The sequence below is a fragment of the Eleutherodactylus coqui genome, chromosome 1 (genome assembly GCF_035609145.1).
Source record: "Eleutherodactylus coqui strain aEleCoq1 chromosome 1, aEleCoq1.hap1, whole genome shotgun sequence".
NCBI classification, from domain to species: Eukaryota; Metazoa; Chordata; class Amphibia; order Anura; family Eleutherodactylidae; genus Eleutherodactylus; species Eleutherodactylus coqui.
In genome coordinates, this window is record NC_089837.1 from 242763147 (window position 1) to 242783697 (window position 20551).

At 41.7% G+C, this 20551-nt stretch overlaps 1 protein-coding gene across 1 annotated transcript in view; it reads right to left on the minus strand.

Moving 5' to 3' along the window:
- Positions 1-20551, minus strand: part of PDSS2 (decaprenyl diphosphate synthase subunit 2) — a 237964-nt gene that overhangs the window by 119757 nt on the left and 97656 nt on the right. Inside the window, exon 3 of the mRNA XM_066607400.1 lies at positions 2415-2549. Coding sequence (XP_066463497.1) covers positions 2415-2549 — 135 coding nt within the window. The remainder of the gene's footprint in view (positions 1-2414; positions 2550-20551) is intronic.

The window sequence follows — 20551 nt, forward strand, 5'->3', positions numbered from 1 at the left end:
GTTTTCACGTGGTTTAATTGACATTCGCTCCGTTGCTGAGCGATTCGTGGGAATGGGTTTTCATTGGGCAGAGCGTTCCGGAGCATGGACTTACCGCTCTGTTTCATGTATTAGCGGCTTGAAAAAGACCGATATTCGGTCGAAACGTTGCCTTCCTCTCTAAACGATGAAACAATAACAAAAGTTTTGTTTTTTACAAAGATGATTTCATGCACTTTTTTATGCTGCCACCTCTCCAATTTTGTATGAAATATTCGAAAGGCGTTATTGGTCTATGACCCTGAGGTTGGCTTTGCATAGCATTACAAGATAAATATATATCTTGGTCTCTCCTTCCCCCCCAAAAAAACAAGGAATTGTTCTTGTGGGGATTAATTGTGTGCTGTTGAGAAATTTGTTTGTTGAATTGGTGGAGCGTTCCTGCAGAGGAACAGCGATTGGCTGCCGGGACAAAAAGGCAAACCTTGTCTTTACATGTCCACGTACTGCTCGGAAAATCATCCAAGCCACACACATAACCAGAGCCTTGAAAATACATTTACCCTCTTTTGCACTAAATGATTATCGTTCAAAAAAAAATAATTGGACTGTCCAAATTTGAATGATAATCTTTCAGTGTAAACACGGCCAACGACTGAATGAGATTTTGTTTGCTTGTCGTTCATTTTCTGCAAGCATAAAAATAATTGTGCTCACGTTTAGTTGCTCACATTCACTGGTAGAAAGGAAGAACACATAACAAGCTGACACACAGCCCCTCCCCATGTGGGGATCAAAACATGCCAGCAGCAATTTTGCTATTTAATTTTTTTTAAGTATTACTATATTAAACAGCTATATACATTTTGGTATTGCTGTAATTGTACTGACCCAGAGAAAACAGCAAATTATCTTTATTGCTCATAAACGTAAAAATAAATCCCCCAAAATGGTGCAATTGCGTTTTTCCCCATTTTGACCCATTGAGACATTTTTAAAAGTCTTGTAGTAGACTATACGGTATGTTAAATGGTTTCATTGAAAAATACAACTCATCCTGCTAAAAACAAACCCTCATGCATCTATGTCACCTGGAAAATAAAGTTAGGATTTTTTTTTAAAGTGGGGATCCCTGAATTGCAGAATGTGACCTGGACACAGAAGCAACAATGAGCCGTGTCCATGAAAGCCTTAATTTAGTATCATTATAAGCAAAATGACCAGAGGAATAAAGTTTACATGTCATTTAGGCCGCAGCAGAATCCGACTGACTGCAGCCGGTATACGCGTGTACCTGTCTTTATTTTCTTTTATCCTTCTTGCTTATGGCTGCAGCGAGCCGCGGTCAGACATGCGCAGTACGAATTTACTTTCTTTAAAAGGTTTACTTTTCCCACACTGTCGCTAGGCGATGACGCGAAAATCTGTGACCTTTCTGCAATGTCAATCGTTGAAGGGCCGTGGGTTGGACGGCTTACATTGACTTCAATGGAAGCAGTTCGTGCGGAGTCCACAATAAAATAGAATATGCTGCGATTTTTCCTCTGCTTGTGGAAATCGCAATATCCACTGTGCAATTCTGCAGGAAAAAGCCATTTTCCATAGCATGTAACAAACAGTACTTGCTTTGGGTCCGCGGGATGGATGGCTCTTTTGGATTCCGCAATGCAAATCTGTTTGTGTGCTGGCGGCCTTATATCACATGATGAATACCATAAAAATTAAACCCCAAAATTTAGCAAATTGCTGTTTTTTTCCAATCCCCCCATCCCAAAAAAATGCTACATTCCTAAAAATAGTGCCATAAAAAAGCAAAACTGTTCTGCAGAATATAAGACCTCATACAGCTGGGTGTGATATTCAATTTGTCCTCATGAAAAGCACCTGTGAACTAGCATAACGTGTGATCAGCAGAAAAAGATTCAACAACGTAATTATTATCTCCCAACCCTTTCACGCCCCCACAGTAAGCCCGCAAACAGCCAGTGCTCGACATTGTACTGCATCCCCCTAAGCTCCGACAAACAGTACATGATGCTCCATTAGCAAGTACAGCACGGGTCTATTACCACCTTTCTACAGGGACTGAAAGTCAGCCCCCCGAAAATAATAAAATGTTGGAATCTTTGTCTCTTTAGGTATCCATACATTATAGTAGCTGAGTGCTTTATCCAGGAGCCCTACTTACGGAATAAAACGAAAAATTGTTTTACCATATAAATAGGGTTCATAAGGATGCAATTTTATGATCGAGTGGGCCTTATATCAGTAAATTTTAACAGTAAAGCTGCAATATATGAACATACTGTGTATATTATGTATCAATATAGAATCAATGTATGTTTTACAACAGAATATAACACGAGGATAAACCAAAAATCAAGTTCTGCAGATTTCAATACTATCCACATGTCAAACATATGTATATTTCTCACCTTGCATGAATGCCACTAACCATGTCATGCTGGACAGTATCATCTGCTGATTTACTAGGTCCAGCTGCTTTGGAAATTAGCAACACCACCAAGCTTCTCATCTGTAGATTGTTGCGGCTGTCATATACAAAAGCCCTGCCAAGAAAAGACACATATTAGCATTGTGCATTCTGAATGTGTTATCACATCACACTGCCAGAGTAGTGTTTACTTGTTTCATGTTACAAAGTATTTGTCCATAACAAACGCTATCCCAGGGCTGTAGTGTTGTAAGTAAATGTGTCATTGTGAGAGCACAAAAAATGTGCTAATTGTAAGGCATACTTCAAATATTTCATACACTGTATTAAACCAATCCCTACATTACTAAACAAAATTAGCTTCAAAAAATTATTCAATTTGCAAGAAAACGTAAACCCTTTGAAATTACCGAGATTGGTCTAACTGTTATTAAAGTCACAATAATAGAGGAATACAATCTAAATAAACAAAGGCCACGTTCACATGGAGCATATTTTCCACAGTAGAAAATACACTGCAGATTTGGGGTGCATTCATATCAAAATCTGCAGGTAACGTAATTTTGATACAATTTTTATTTTTTGAATGGGTAAAATCCGTGGCAAATCTGAACCAATATAAGCATCAAAATCTGCACCATCCAATATGCGTGAACACACCCTAAGGGCTTATTCACACGACCGTAGGCATTTTTATGTGCACCCGCCGGCGCTTTAAATACGTGTGAACGGGCACACAAATCTGTCGTTTGTGCGGCAGATTTGTCCGCACAAATGCGCCGGACCCAGGCCGTCTGAGCGGGCACACAAATGGCAGATTTGTGCACCCGTTCAGATGGCCTGGGTCTGGCGCATATACTCCATGCCCGGATTGCCGTTCGGTGGGGGAAACAGTTTAGCTCAGCTAAACTGCCTTTCCCCTTTATGCCGCTCAGCAAGGGACGGGGCAGGAGCTAAGCAACTAGCTCCCGCCCCATTGCAAACCACCGGCAAGGAGGGGAGAGGAGGGAAGTAGGTGGGAGTTTAGCAGACGCACTGATAAATTCCCTCCCACCTCCCTTCTCCAGCAGCTCCCATTAGCTCCCATAGGAGTCTATGGCAGTGGCCGACGTATGCCGGGCTGACGTATCTTTCCCGGCGGACATAAAAGCACCCGGCCAAAATGCGCTCATATGCGCTATGTTGGCCGGCCGGGCACTTTTACACCTCAGTAATATGTCCATGTAAACCAATACATCATATGGGCAGCGTATATCGGTCAGTCGTGAAAGCGTGGCTTATATATGCTCATGTGAATAAAGCCTAATATACACAAATAGTCAATCTATTAATGGCTTTTTATTGAGCACACTGAGCAAATGTGTAGGGAGAAAAAGTTATTGAATCCTTGCATGTCATAACCTTTATATTATCCTTTAGCAGCAATCAATTTCTATAGCTGTAAAGAAGATTTGAACAATATAGATAAGAAACTTTGAACCATTTCTACAGCAAGTGTGTTTCAGTTCAGTAATATTTCAGGGATGCCTTGCATGCACAGCCCTCTTCAGGTTAAAGGGGTTGTCTCGCGAAAGCAAGTGGGGTTAAGCACTTCTGTATGGCCATATTAATGCACTTTGTAATATACATCGTGCATTAAATATGAGCCATACAGAAGTTATTCACTTACCTTCCCTGCGCTGGCGTCCCCGTCTCCATGGCTCCATCTAACTTCAGTGTCTAATCGCCCGATTAGACGCGCTTGCGCAGAAGGGTCTTCTGCCTTCGGGTCTGTCCGGGAGCAGCAGCGTTCTGGCTCCGCCCCTTCTACGCGTCATCGCGTAGCTCCGCCCCGTCACGTGTGCCGATTCCAGCCTCCTGATTGGCTGGAATCGGCACACGTGACGGGGCGGAGCTACGTGATGACGCGTAGAAGGGGGCGGAGCCAGAACACCGCTCGTGCCAGACCGAGCAGAAGGCAGAAGACCCTTCTGCGCAAGCGCGTCTAATCGGGCGATTAGACACTGAAGTTAGACGGAGCCATGGAGACGGGGACGCCAGCGCAGGGAAGGTAAGTGAATAACTTCTGTATGGCTCATATTTAATGCACGATGTATATTACAAAGTGAATTAATATGGCCATACAGAAGTGCTGAACCCCACTTGCTTTCGCGAGACAACCCCTTTAATCCACAGCATCTTCTAGTCATTTTCTTGTTGCATCACCCAAAGTCTATTCAGCCGGAGGTCAGGAACTGCTGCGTTTATATTCTGCTATAAAAGGTTTTGATATACCTTGGAATTTCTTTTTTCTTCAATGATTGCAAGGCAGCCTGGCACAAAGACAGCAAAGCAACTCAAGATCATGATGCTTCCTCCACCAGACTCTATAGCTGGGATCGGGTTTTTGGTGTTTGGACAGGAGAGGTGGAAGAGGAGCAGTAGGTGAATTCAAAGCATGTACTCTTCGGGACCTCATGAACTATGACAAATCATTTTTGGTGATAGGCGACCAGGTGGGGTAAGCAGAAGCGAAGCAAGCAGAGCAGGTACAGCCATCTTTCGAGATTTCACCATGGATAGAAACTCCTGATAACACTGAAGTCATCAGAAGTAGAGAGACACAATTTATTTTATTTTTTGCTCCGCTGGCCTCAATCTCATGCAGACCATTAATACTTTTTTTTATAGCATTGGACCAAGCCAAAGCCCAGAGACAGAAGACCGTATGCCAAGCCAAAGACCAAAAGTGTTCTACTTCCTCCAAACATAGCGATATTTGTGCTAAAAATTTCCACTTTTGTCTCAAATGTCTGTAGAATATTATCCCCGAAGCACTGTGGCAAACTTTAAAACTAAAAAAAAAAGTTGCCTGTCTAAAGATAGCAGCAGCTTCCTTCATGGTGTCCTACCACCAACAGCTTTTTTGTTAAGTGTTTTTCTAACAGTGGAGTTTGCAGAGTCTTCTGTAGGTCTTTTCCTGTTACCCTTGGATCTCTCTTACCTCTTTCAGGATTGCCTCTTGTGCTCGTAGAACCTCTAAAATCCATGTCAAAAGCTGTGGCTTTTTAGAACAGTTTTATTGCGCAGCAATGGGCAAAATCCGCATGTGGAATTTCGACATGGAAAATCTCATTTCTGTATTAAAAATTCTGACATGTGAACATATCTTTGTCCACTCTCACTTAGGCATTTTACAGCATTGAACGCCGAACTGAGCCTACATTGATTTCATAGGGCCTTCTCAGACAAGTCTTTTAGCGTGGCATTTCCAACACTGTGCAAATTGAACACGGTCTGTTCAATTTTAGTGCACTACGCCACACCAACCACTGCAATGATGGGGTGCGTTAAAACCTCTGTTGAAAGCATTTGAAAATGCAGTTTCAAAACGCTGTTTAAAAACACCTGTGTGAGAGTAGCCCTAGGGCTCTTACCCATCTGCGTTTTTAACGCGATTGTCAATGGGTCTTTCTAATGTTAAAAACCCATCGCACAAAAATCACAAAGCACAAACTTGCCATACGTTTTTAACATTAGAAATCTCCATTGACAATCGCATTAAAAAAAAGCAGCGTTAAAAAAAACACAAGTGGGTAAGAGCCCTTAGAGTAATCTTAACAGGATTCCCGATCCTAGGAAGAATAGCAACAGTCTTGCATTTTCTCCATTTGTAGAGAATTTCTCTACCCATTTCTTTAGCAATGCTTTTGTATTCTTTTCTGGCTACATGTATCTCTGTAACACGTATTACAAAAAGTTGTTTGCAATAGATTTGTCAGTTACGCTTTTCCACATTATGCTTTTGAATCCAGCCCCAGTTTCATCTCTAAACAGCAGAGAGATGGAAACCTGGATGGAACTATAGGGTTTAATGTGTGAAATGCAGATATCTTCATTTGCCGATTCATCTGGTTTCCTTCACTGACCATTATTTTAATTGGGTTAAAAAAACAAAAAACAAACAAAGATGGTGTTGTTTTTTTTAACCGGGTAAAAAGACAGACAGGGATATAAACCATGTGAAACAGAGACTAAAAGAGTTCTCCATTTCACATGTTAAACCTTATGGTTCTATTCAGGTTTCAATCTCCATGCCATTCTTGGCATAAAAGATGAAAATTGGAGCTGGATTCAAAAGCATCATGCGAAAGTCTAAGCAGGCTTTGTGTGCCTTTATGTAATGGGCAAAGCACCCATGAAATCCACACTTCCAATCTCATGTCCTTAAACACCAACTGACATTTAGTTCTTGAAGTCAGTAGGCTCTGTGATATGAAAGGTTAGGTTTGCATCTGCATTGTGGCTTCCATTTATGATGGATGCCACAATACTGTTTTGGATCCATCATATGTATGAACCCTTTTTTGGAATACACTCCTGGTTGGAATGTTTCATTCAGATGTTTCCTATGATGAACTGATACTATAAGGAGAAATTCATTGGGACTGTCTATGGGACTACAAATATTAGGAATGTTTAGTTTCAATACTATTTCTAAAAATTTTATTTTCCGGGGCGTGGCTTGGCTGCTGAAGTGAATGGCATCCTGACTGCAGAGTTTCTGAATAACCATGGCTCCACAGCAACTCCAAAGCAACAAAACTACAGCTGAATGGGCCTCACTTGCTGCCCAGTCATCCAGAATGCTGCGCAGAGGCAAGCGATCAACAGCCCAGCTGGAGCAGCGGATTAATTTTTACTTCTGGGGTGAAATGAAAGAGCAAAGAGGGACAGACCGCACCCAAGGACAATCCTTCATGTAGTAAACCAATCAATAGGGAGAAAAGAACTGGAAAGTAGGTCACTTAACTTTACCAAGGAGGTAGCTAAGCCCAGGAAGACCTCCGTCGACTCCCTGTATCCAGAAATGCAGTTATCCAAGCAGGTGATCCAGCGGTGTAGGTATGCACAATCGTATGGAAGTTAACGGGATGACACATCCAGGAAGCACGTTCCTGTGAAACGTCCTGTGTGTGGCCCCAAATGGAGGCAGCAGGGAGGAACCGTCCTAAGTGCAGCGCAAGAACAAGATGGTGTGGCTGGAAACTCACAGAGAAACTTCCCTGTGTCTGAACCTGCGGAGCGCTTACTGGAGCGTGCAGAGTTTGAGGGGTCGAGGCAAAGGAACAGCTCTGAGTCAGTGGTTACCGAGACCTTTCAGCTAAGCCATGCAAATTTGTTTGCAAACTCGAAGGAAAGCCCTGCAAGAGCCAATCATTACAACATGGTCATCATCATCTTCCCGGCCACATGACGGATGTGGCCTTTTCTACCTGAGCCAGCTCAGCGAAGCAAAACCAGAAAATTCTCTCTCCAGAGGGGCAACCTTATGCAGGGGTGAGTGACCCCGTAGTTCCTCGATAATAAGCCCTCCCCTGATTTTCAGGAGGAGCGTAGGGGGGGGGGTTGAACTATAAGCCTCCCCTGAAAATAAGCCCTAGCTAGACTACATGTAAAAAAAAAAAGAAGATATTCACCTAGCAGCTGGCATTTGAGTTACTCGCGCAAACCAGAGAGAGACCAGGGCAAGAGACCCAAACGCTGGCTGCTAGGCAAGTATTATAAGACACCCCCAAAAATAAGACACTGTCCCTCTTTTGCTGCAAAAAATCATATAACACAGGGTCTTATTTTAGGGGAACACAGTAGATAGAAATTTACTATTGCTTTCTCAAGAGTGGACAATTGAGGCAATCACCTGGTCAGATCTTATCTCCTTGACGCTAGTAGAACAATAAAACCAACCACCAACATATATCTGGCAAAGTAATGATTTTTTTTTAATTATTGCAGAAAGAACATAGGAATAAATTTGAGAGGGATTTAATGGAATACTTAAATAATAATGTATCCCACGACGTAAACCCTCATGTCTTATGGAACGCCCGCAAAGCATACAAAAGAGGCTCTTTTATTAGAGTAGATCATGTGAAAAAAAGAAAGGAGTAATGCTTCATTTACACAGTATGACTGCTGGCTAAAGGAACGCACGAGCATGTGATGTCACTGCTAGTTGTTGGCGCTCATGCGGAATGTTTAGACAGGCAGATCATTGCTGAGTATCACTCACTCCTCGCTCAGCACTTCATATTCTATGTGAAACCCTGAGTGGGGAGTGTTTAGACGCAGCAAGAAGTGAGCGAACAGCGATAATTTTTATGCTGGATAAAACTGAGCGACAAACGAAAAGTAAACACATAGTGTCTAATGGCTTTTCATTTAGAAGGAACGATCCGCTCATTTTCATTGGAACAAATTTTGTGCGAGAATCGTTACGTGTAAAAGCCTTAAACGCATTACTTGAAGAAATAAAGGTTCTCAAAATGCAAAATAGAAGACAACTCAACAGATGGAAGAGCTCATTCAATGTAGATACAGATTTCAAAGCCACTGACTTCAAAATCATGAGAGGAAACTAAAAAACAGCAACATCAATATTAGTCACAAAATATTAAATCTGGAAAATTATTGGCTTCTGGCCTCAAAGGTCATCTTAAATCACGGATTCAGTATTGAATTGGCCAAAATAACAAAGGAAAACTTGTGATCACTATAGATAAAGCAAGGGAATTATTATTCCGCTTTGCGCAACCTAAAAGATGATCCATTTATGTTTCCAAGCACAATACAGAAGATTCAAGCATTTCTACAAAATATTATCCTCACCAATTGCTCAAACACATCAACTCACTACCATTGGTAAATCACGAGTCCGGATGGAGTTATCCAAACACTCGTGTAAGGCCATTCAGCTAGAAGTTACAGAGGGCTCCTTTCCTGAAGAAAACCAACAAGCCATAATTAGTCACTCTTCCTAAGCCAGGGAAGCAACCAGATGCTCTCTAGAATTTCCAGTCTACATCAATTTTAACCCGTTTAGGACCGGGCACTGTAAATTTACGGCGCCTGGTCCCGGGCTTCAAGCCTAGCCGATAGTAAAATTACGTCCGTGCTTTAAGCCTACTGCTTATGCAATCAATCAGAGGAGGCAGGATGGGTTATCAGCTGTTAGTGACAGCTGATAAACCCAGAGGAGAAGGCAGCCTCGAGGGGTTTTTAACCTTTTCTGCCTTTTCCTTCCCCAAGTACACTGTGAGCGCTGGTTGAGAACCGCTGCTTGAAAACCCGTGGCGGTTTTGAAGCGGCCCGGCCGCTCGCTCTTCCGCTGAGGCCGGCGCTCCCATAGAGGAGAGCGCGGCCGCAGCGGGAAAAAATAAAATGAACATGCTCGTCCACATGGCTGGCTAATACCGGGATTAGTGGCCGCATGAGGATTTGCCGTGGCGAAATTCCGCACGGAATTTCCGCGGCAAATCCGCCCCGTGTGAACCCAGCCTGAATGTCTTGCAGCCAATGCATATCTGGATAATTGCTAAACCTTTCTACTTCTGTAGACACTTGAGCTTCTATTAGATGGTTGATAAATATTTGGTCTGTTTGTAATTCCCTTTTGTTTTACCTAGTAGTTATCAATCTACCCATTTAAATCAAATAGATATTTTTATCCTAATTAATGTACGGTACAAGTTACATGACTATTGGAATGTTGTAATTGTATTTTTATATTGTGACAGCTAGTTATCAAGCATGTTGGACTTTATTTTGTTATGACAATGAAAAATCCAAATATTACTAAAATAAAAATACATTTTCATCTTCAAAAACAGTGTACAACATGCTTAATAGGGATTATTCATGTACCGAAAAACAAGCATCATTGTCATACAAAATAAAACATGGCATGCTTTATAACACAGTTGTGGAACAGTTAACCAATATACAGAAAGGTAAACAGAAAAGGTAAAAAAAATACCCGGTATAAGGCCTCGCTCACTCGGGCGATTTAAGTCAAGCGATTTTCTCGCAATGCAACAATACTATAAATCGCCGATATGTGCAGCCCATGCTTTCCTAGGAGTTCCTTCACATTAGCAATGTTTTGTAGCATGCTAGGTTGAGATTCAAAAAGCTAGCGGGTTTCGCAATATGCATGCGACTTGTGAGGTTTTGTAGCCCATGTTTCCCTATTGAGCCTTCCTCTGTTGCATCACAACTTTGACAGTAGGAAATCCTACTGTCAAAGCCGTATACTAAGCCCTAGCTGCAGAAAAAAAATTCAAAAAACACATGCATCACCTAAGAGGCGCTGCTCTCTCCTGCTCTGGCCCGTTGTCTCCCCGGTCCTGGCAATTGTCTTCGGCATCTCTTCTAGCCAGGGATTAGAAAATCCCCACCTCCAGGAAGCGCTGACTCAGGCAATCAGAGCCAGAGCTCAAGAAATCAATCACAGCCAATGAATGGCTGTGATTGGTTCATCGAGCGCTGGCTCTGATTGGCTGAGCATTACAGCACTCAGCCAGTTAGAGGCAGTGCTTTCTGGAGGAGGGGACTTTCTAATGGCAGGGACCGGGGAGAAGATGAAGAAGAGCTGGCAGCACTACTTAGGTGATGTATTCAATTTTTTTAAACTTTTTTCTGCAGCTAGGGCTTATTTTTGGGGTGGTGTTTATATTTCAAGCTCCCTCCCTGAAAAATCCTCACATGTGGTGCTACAAACTAGTGTGTCTTTGTAGCACCACATGCGGCTTTGTAGCACCACAAAATCACATTACTGCTGCGAGAAAATGCAGCAATATTGCACGGGCCACTGATGCGGTATCACTGCGATTTTCTTGCGGCGATGTCGTGTCACCCATGTGAATGAGGCCTAGAGGTAATATACCTTTGAGGTAGCTCAAATGTTTACTGTAGAGGTAAAGGAAGTTACATTCATCCCTAAAAACAGTGATTGCTGGAAATCCAAATTTTTACATATCTTGTGAAATTTAATAAGCATAAAGGCATTGCAGGCAAGCATTTATTCATAAATATACATCTGGTTAATAATGACGACACTTTCTCTTATATTAGGAATGTCTAATCTTTTCCAGTGTCTCAGTATGGCAAGATTTATATTTAAACATCCTAATATTCAGAATTACGATGAAAGGTGCGCCAATATTCAGTGACCAAAGAGGATAATAAATTAAATAGAGTCACAGTATTGCAAACGGAAAGGGCAGCTCACTAAGATATGCAGCAAAGTTCCCTTACTGCCTCAACCCCTCCAACAGTCAGCCATACAGTTGGGGTATATTTGGGCAGGCAAACTGGAGTGTAATACTAATGCAATGTAATTTTCATATTAGTTTCCACATGGGAGCTACATTTGAGGGCTTTGTGTGTCAAAGGGAAAGCTTTATCACTAAGTTGTTGAGCCAGCTCCTTCCATTACCTCGGTGTGTAAATTTCTTGGAAAGTTGAAGGATCATGTAGTACATTGTGTATAGATTTGAGCCCTTTGGTTCCTTTTGAAAAGATCTGAACTATGTTTTGGTTACCTCAAATTGAGGGTTTATGATTGTCTAAGAATGCGTTACATTTGTAGGTATTTGTGGTGGTCTCCCACAGTCAGTGGATAATAGGATGATAATTGAGCAAGCATGAAGTTGCCCAGTAAAACCCACCTAGAGATATTCAGGTATGGGATACCATATTGGAGCACATCCACGAGTATATGGTCCTTTAGGTGTACTCATTGAAGATTGGCATGATCAAGGAACAGTTTCCAAACCTCTAATGATATGTGGGTCAGCGGACAAAGGCAAAAAGGCAGAGGTAACTTGCACAAGGGAATCACAAGTAAGGATTTAGTGGCGACTGGAGAGGCTAAGTGATTCTCTATGTGGACCCAGTGTTTGTGTTTCAGACCTCCAAAATGAAGCTAGTTTGGAGACATACGTAGCCATATAACAATCATAAACATCTAAAACACCGAAACCCGCTGCCAATCTGTCCTTCGCTATGCGTGGTTTATGTTGCGCCCAGACAAAATGAGATACAGATTGGCTCATGGCAGTAAAGAAATATTTTGGTAGCTCAATAGGAAGAGTATAAAATAAATAGTAGGTTTGGTAACAAAAGGATTTTAAAAGAAGCTATTCTTCCCAGCCACGATATCTCAAATTTAGTTAGTTTCTGAGATTGGTCCTGCAATGCCTTTAGCATAGGTTCAGAGACACATCAGTAGAGATTTTTATGTAAGCCGGATATTGTTATGCCCAAATATTTAATGCCCTTATGTTTCTACTCAAAGGGATATTTGTTTTGTAAATAATATAATAAGTCACTGGGGATATTCATAGATAAAATTTGGGATTTTGGGGCATTTACTTTGTACTATGAGATCTGTCCAAACTTTTTGATCACTTCTAACGCAGTAGCTGGGTAGGCTTAGTGTCAAGATGATGCGCAATGCATATAGCGATATTAAGCGAGTGTGGTCTCCAATTAGGATACCTTTTACATAGAGCATTTTCTCTAAGACCTTGAGCTATTGGTTCCAATGATAGTATAAAGATCGGTGGAGACAGACAGTGAGCATCCCTGTCTGGTGCCATTCATGATATTAAATGCATATGATAAGGCCCCATTTGTAAATATTCAGGCTGAAGAGTTTGAATAGAATAATACTCTTCCTAATAATAATCTTCATTGTATAAAGCACCTATTTATTCCACAGCACTTTGAAAGCATGGGGGAACACAAACCGTACGATGTGGTATCCAATAAGTTGGAAACAAATGGGGTGGGGGCGATACAGGAGGTTCCGGGTTCAGAAGATGGGAGCAGAACAGGGGAGAACACAGAATATGACAAATTACATATAGTATTCCATTTTTTTTATTTTTACAAACGGGGTGGGGACAGACAGGAGGTACAGGGGCAGGAAATGTACACGATAGGAAAAGTGGAAAATGTGGGGAGTAATTGGGACAGGCAGGAGGGCATATTGTGGGGGGATGGAGAATTAGATCAGGAGATTTGGTATGCTTCTTTGAAGAGGTGCATTTTGAAAGCGTGTCTGAAGTTCCGTACGTCGGGGATTGTTGTAGGTTTTGGGATAGAGTGTTCCAGAGGACTGGTGCTGCTCTGGAGAGGTCCTAGAGGCAAGTATGTGAGGTTTGTATTAGAGGGGTGTTTAGTCTGAGTGTTTTAGTGGAATGGGGAGCACAGGCTGGGTGATGTATTGACAGGAGGGAGGCAATGTAGAGTGGCACTGCACCATGAAGAGGTTTGTAGGTGAGGGTCATGAGTTTGAATTTGGTTCTATAGTGGATGGGCAGCCAGTGCAGCAACTGGCATAGTGCAGAGGCATCCGAGAAGCAACTGAATAGGAAGAGGAGTCTAGGAGCCGCATTTGGTATGGATTGGAGAGGGGAGAGCCTGATGCGGAGAAGGCTGATTAGCAGTGAGTTGCAGTAGTTGATTCCGGAATGGATGAGGGCAACCATGTGTGTCTTTAGTGTGTCCGTGGTGAGGAACGACTGGATTTTAGCAATATTCCTGAGGTGCAGGTGGCATGTTCGGGACAGAGATTGGATGTGGGGGTAAAGTAGAGGTCAGATTCCAAAGTGACCCCAAGACAGCAGGCCTGCTGTCTGGGGGTTATGATGGTGCCAGACACCGATTTGGAGATGTTGAGGGAAGGCCAGATGGCGGAGGGCGGGAAGATGAGAAGGTCAGTTTCAGAGAGGTAGAGTCGGAGAAAAAGTGAGGTCATGGTGTTAGAGACAGCAGTCTCTTTTGGAGGAATGGTGCTGAGGTATCATGGGAAGAGGTATATAGCTGGGTGTTGTCAGCATAGAGATGATATTGGAAGCCAAATCTGTGAATGGTTTGCCCTATTGGGTCTATGTAGATAGAGAAATTGTGTAAATACCACTTTGTAGTCACTAAAAGGCCCTGGTGGTATAGGAGCTCTATACACAGGCAGAAATTCATTTTGACAATCAAGCCATGCCCCTAATATTAGCAGTTTGGGCTGCTATGTAAGGGCAGGTGCTTTGTGGCTGATTAGGGCATACAGGGGCACTAGCAAAGAAAGCGTATTATTGTGCCCTTGTGTTTCTTTGACCTGTGTTATATCCCCAACTTAACATTTTCTTTACATAGATACATCTGTATCACCTTATCTTGATTATAAACAGTGATAGTTTGCCACTGCAAATTTCAGACAGATTTAAATATGGAAAACCCACTGTGATTCGATCCTGTGGGAGATTTTAAAGAACAGTGGGACAAAACTTCTGCACAGCAACGTAAAAAGATTGATTTCCCATTGTCAGATGCTGGTTGCAGTTATTGCTACAAAAAAAGTACCGTATTTTTCTGTGTATAAGACGCAGTTTTTTGACAAATGTCTTGCTCAAAATTGCACTGTGTCTTATAGACAGGATGTAAGTTTTCGTTGGAAATGATCCAATGAAAACTCACATGAATGTCGGCTGCAAGGTACCGCTCACGGGTGTGCGGGAGCCCTTAGGGCTCCCTCACACTACTGGAGTGGGAGAGGCAGAGCAGCAGCGCGAAGAAGCAGGGCAGCGGTGTGGCTAAGTGAGTGAGGGGGTGCGTCTTATACACGGAAAAATACGGTAGCAATTATTTTTTTTCCTCACAGGTGATATAGTTTTTAAATAACTTTTGAAAGCATGTAGGAATATATTGATGAAAAGCTTTATTATTTCCTTTATCAGTAGGGTGTCACCCTAGTCTGATTCAGCATTGACTGGATAGTGTAAGAGTATGTAGGGACATTTAATATTGAAAACAAGAATGGTAACCCCTGGTTAACTGGTCTACAGCTAAAAAGCTTCAGAAACAAAAGTAGCCGAATCTTACTAATTTGTGGGTGCTAAACAAGAATCTGGCAATAAAAATTGCAATTTGACTCTACTTTTTAAAATTTCTGAAATAAAGTGTACTATATCATATAATTTTGTTTTTATTTTACTTTATTTTTTAAAATATTTATGATATATATGACACTTTTTCTTTCTGCTCCTAATTTTTGTTACATTTGTGGAGAATTTACGTATGCTTCGCAAAAGCGAAATATCACTCCACTTGTAAGAGGTGCCTACAACCTATATTTTGATTGTAAGCTTGCCAATCAGGATAAAGCATGAGCCTCACACATATGTTGTAACCATTGTGCAACAACTATTCATCAGTGACTAAAAGGAAAAAAGTGCTCCGTGAAATTTGGTGTTCCCATGGTCTGGAGGGAGCCTACGGACCATGTAAATAACTGCTATGAGAAATGGCTAATAAATTATCCCAATATTGAATCTGCATGGCACATGTAGTGAAGATATTCTAATGCCTCAACCACCAGAATCATATTCACTTGACACCACAGAAGAAAAAAAATGCAATTGAAGTTCATAATGGTGCAGAGCCATCAACATCCACAGACCCAGATTTCATTCCGGCAACAAAAAAAACAAAAACCTCATTTAATAACTCAGACTGAACTTAATGACCTGGTACATGACCTCCAACTGCAAAAAAATCAATCTGAGCTGGAATCTCCTGGAAGACAACCTATCAGTGAGTGTGTTCCGTTTTCGTAATCAACATTTACATCATTAACTCTTCAATATGGATGGCAATCTTGTATTCTGTAAATGGGCTTATGACGCTACTAAATTAGCCACAAACCAAATGAATGGAGACTCTTCCAAGACGAGTCTGAAAGCAGTATTGTTACATATTGGCAATACATTACCCTCTGTTCCTATAGGACAGATGAAAGAATGCTATGAAAACATAAAGCACCTTATTGTAAAAATCAACTGTGCAGAACACAAATGGCAGGTCTGTGGCGATTTGAAAATTGCAGGTTTGGTGCTTGGACTTCAGCTAGGTTATACAAAGTACTGTTGCTTCTTTTGTGAGTGGGACAGAAGAGACAGAGTAGCACATTTCAAAAGGAGAGAATGGCTATGAAGGACATCACTGTAACCTGGATCACAGAATGTTGTAAGTACACCCCTCGTTGACTGCAATTTTATCATACTACCAGCTTTGCATATAAAATTAGGAGACTACTGTTGGAATAGGATACGTGAAACACCTGTAGATTCATACAAGAGGGCAGTAAAGAAATGTCGTACATGCAACTAATGTCCAGTTTTCATTGTGCAATTGAGTTTTTAACAGGTACATTGTGTTTTTCATAATTGGAAGAATATCTTGACAGTTCCTGTGCTGCAAGTATCTTGTATTACATCATATGTATTTTTGTAGTTTATTTTAATAATAGTTAATATTACTCGTAAACCTGAACTAATCCAAGGTTTCATTGTCATTTTCCAACTCGCACATAAAAATCATTCAAAATTGGCATACTTCCTTTCTGAGGCAAACAAAACCTTAAAATGAGTTGACCAGTGAATGTATTCATACCTTTCAAGAAGAATTACCACATTAAGGGTACAAGCATTCTAAGAAAAACAAGTTTGAGAATTATTCTAGGAAGGAATTAATATTTACTAACGCAAACACACAAAGTGTTCTCTATAAAGATGGTGTCATACATGTACTCAGTTTATCTCCTAAATAAAATATTTGTTTCAAGATCGAATGACTGGGGAAGGCAATGGCAAACCATCCAGCAAATAGTCTGCCAAGAAAACACCACAATGTGACATCACCCAAGGAGTCAGTTATAGTGGACTTTACCTACCTACTTTGTAGGACTGTATGCTTAATTATTGAATTAATTGGATGTTGACTGTCTATTGAAGTAATGATACTGTAAAAGGTTTAATGTATAATACCTTATTTATTCATATGCTGGAATCATTATTTATCAGTTCTAGCGGATGTCTCTTTGATTGTCTTCAGATTCCAGCTTATTTATTTCACATGTCAATCATATAGATATGTCATATGCACTCAATAGACAGTCTGTTTATCAAAAATAATATCTGGGAAAACTGGACCTGGCTGGAATAAATGAATGTGATACTTGAATTTAGCACATAGACATCCACAACAACCAAACATTATCAGTCAGTAAATTTGATGTAGACCAGTGTAATGTTTGTGTTAAAAGGAAGGGAAATAAGTTATCTTCAGTGTAACTAATGAAGAGAATATTAAATGACAATTTAGAAGAAGACTAACAGCCATGTAATTGTTCAATTATGTAAAGGCTTGTTTTTTCTGAACTGTAAATAACATGAATATACTAATTCAACATTGTAGGAATGTACCTTTGTTCCCAGTTTTGTTTTTTGAATGGATAGCTATAACCTAAGGCAGCTAATAATGAACCACTTTAGGAGAATTACTATCCAGTTGTATGAAAATTTTTACCCATCATTCATTTCCTTTCTTCCCAGAACATCTGCCCACCTGACATAAAGACATGCTATTTCTGGCAAGAAAGCCAAGGGGAGCGAACGCACATCTCAAGAATATGTACGCTAGATAAACAGACAGCAAGGATGTAAATCTAGGTTGTTTTCCGCTACTTTACCTTCACTGTCACTGTAGTTCTATACCTGCCATCTGATCCTGGTTACATATTACTGATATACCAATCTTTATCATTCACTACAGACCTCAACATTGCATACTTATTAAACGGTGACTGTAGGAACTATGAGCAATTGGCAGGCTGCAAGCTTAAAAAAATTACTTAAACCGAAACGTTTGGAGCCAGATGAAATTTTTGTTGGCAAATTTAAAATGGATCGTCCACGACTTTTGGATCTCCAATCAGCTGACTCCCAGCACCACTACGGTATCAGTACGGACAGCCCAGGAAGCAGATGCTTCTTGACCATAGCGCAGATGCCAGAGCTGGTTCTATAGGCACAGCTAACATTGAACTCAAATTCCAGAAGGGCTGGACAAACCCTTTAAATACATATATTATCAATGTTTAATAAAGATTACACTGTATTACATTACATATACACACCCAGAGAGCCCCTCAGGACCATTGAGGCGGTAAGCCAAAGCCCCGACTCCTCAATTTTCCCAGACTCCAAATGATATATGTTTTTGAAGTGATAAATTTACTCATCACCATTATGCTAAAATAAATCACGCTACATTCTACATCCCAGTAATCTATGTTTTCGATAAATAGGGGTTTAGATGAATAGAACATATATTTTTTCACATCATTCTGTAATCAATACCCCATAATGACAAAGTGAAAAAAAATTGTTAGAAATCTTTGTGCATTTTAAAAAAATGAAAGATTTACAGTTATTTTAGTATGAAACTTGAAATTTAGATTGTTTCTACACCTTGATTAGTGTCAATCTGTGATAAATTCAGTAGATTGGACATCATTTTAAAAGACACCCCTGTCTATATAACCTCTCACAGCTAACAATGCATATCAGAGCCAAAACCAAAAAGAAAAGCCTGCTCATCACCTGCCCAATACTCTCCTTACACTGAAGCATGACGGTGGAAGCATCATGCTGTGCGGGTATTTTTCAGCGGCTGGGACAGGGAGACTCGTCAGGTTTGATGGAAAGCTGAATAGAGCAAAGTACTGAGATATTCTTAATGCAAACCTGACCCAGAGCACACGGGACCTCAGAGTGAGCAGAAGATTCATCTTCTAACAAGACTATGACCCTAGGTACACAGCTGGGACAACACAGGAATGGCGTAGGGACAACTCTGGGAATGTCCTTGAGTAGCCCAGCCAGAGCCTGACTTGAACCCAATTAAAGATCTCTGCAGAGACCTGAAAATGGCTGTTAACAGACGATCCCCACCCAACCTGACAGAACTTGAGAGTATCTGCAGGGAAGAATGGCAGAAAATCTCCAAATCCAGGTGTGCATCCTACCCAAGAAGACTGGAGGTTGGAATCGCTGGCAAGGGTGCTTCAACTCAGTACAGAGCACAGGGTGTGAATAGTTATATCAATTTAAAATTGTCATTAATCGGGTATTGAGTGCAGAATGATGGGGAAAAATTTTTTTTTTTTTTTATTTGCACAAGGTCACAACACAACAAAACGTAAAAAAGTTGGAGGGTCTGAAGACTTTCTGGACCCACTATACATATATTTTATAAATTGGAGTATTTCTACCGACTCCACCAAATTGAGACTCTATACAATTAGAGATGAGCGAGTATACTCGCTAAGGCACATTACTCGATCGAGTAGTGCCTTAGCCGAGTATCTCCCCGCTCGTCTCTAAAGATTCGGGGGCCGGCGCGGGTGACAGGTGAGTTGCGGCAGGGAGCGGGCGGGAGAGGGAGTTCTCCCCTCCATTCCTCCCCGCTCTCCCCCGCCGCTCCCTGAATCTTTAGAGACGAGCGGGGAGATACTCTGCTAAGGCACTACTCGATCGAGTAATGCGCCTTATCGAGTATACTCGCTCATCTCTATGTACAATATACCAAGACCATCCAAAACACTATTCCAAGCAATCATCTACACATCTCAAGTGAGTCGCCCTTATCAGTACAATAGGTTTTAAGTACACAGTGTCACAACCTAGTGTACACATTCAGAGCCGCCCCAAGTCTCATAAACTGTAGCTAGACACCCCATTAATTACATTAACTGCAGCCAGACGCAGCCCGCCCTTCCTGCAGCCAGACACACACCCCCAATTGCAAACTTATGCTAGGTGCTACCCTGATGACATGAACTGCATGCAGTCAAACATGCTCCCCCTCCCCAATTATATGAACTGTAGCCAAGCAATGACCCCCATCCCTCAAATCCCATTGAATGGAGAAAGGGTGAATGCCAGACCACAGTCAGTTTCTCGCACTAGCCCTTCTGTACATTTTCCTCCCCACAACTGTCCACATCTTGCACAGCTTCCCTCCCAACATAGTCAAACAGTTTTGCACACCACCTCCTTCTACTCCTCCTTCCGAGCGACAGTCTTACACTGACAGTCCTGCACATCATCTCCCCTTCCCCTCCCATAGTCATGCACATCATCCTCGCTCCCAGCAGTCCAGCCTTGCACATCATATCCCTCTCCTCCCACCTACCCAAAGTCTTGCACATCATCTCTCCCTCTCCTCTGTGGGGGCAGTAGGTTTGCACATCAAACCCCCCATAATCCACAAATTTGCAGATTATCTCCCCACCTCTATCCCAGGCATCCACAGTCTTGCCTATCATATCCTCCTCCCAGCTGTCCCAACTCTTAGGCCGCCTGCAGACGAGCGGGTCGGATCCGGCAGCGAGAATTCTCGCCGCGTGATCCGACCCGAGCGCCTGCAGGGACGAGCGCGTACTCACCCGGGCCT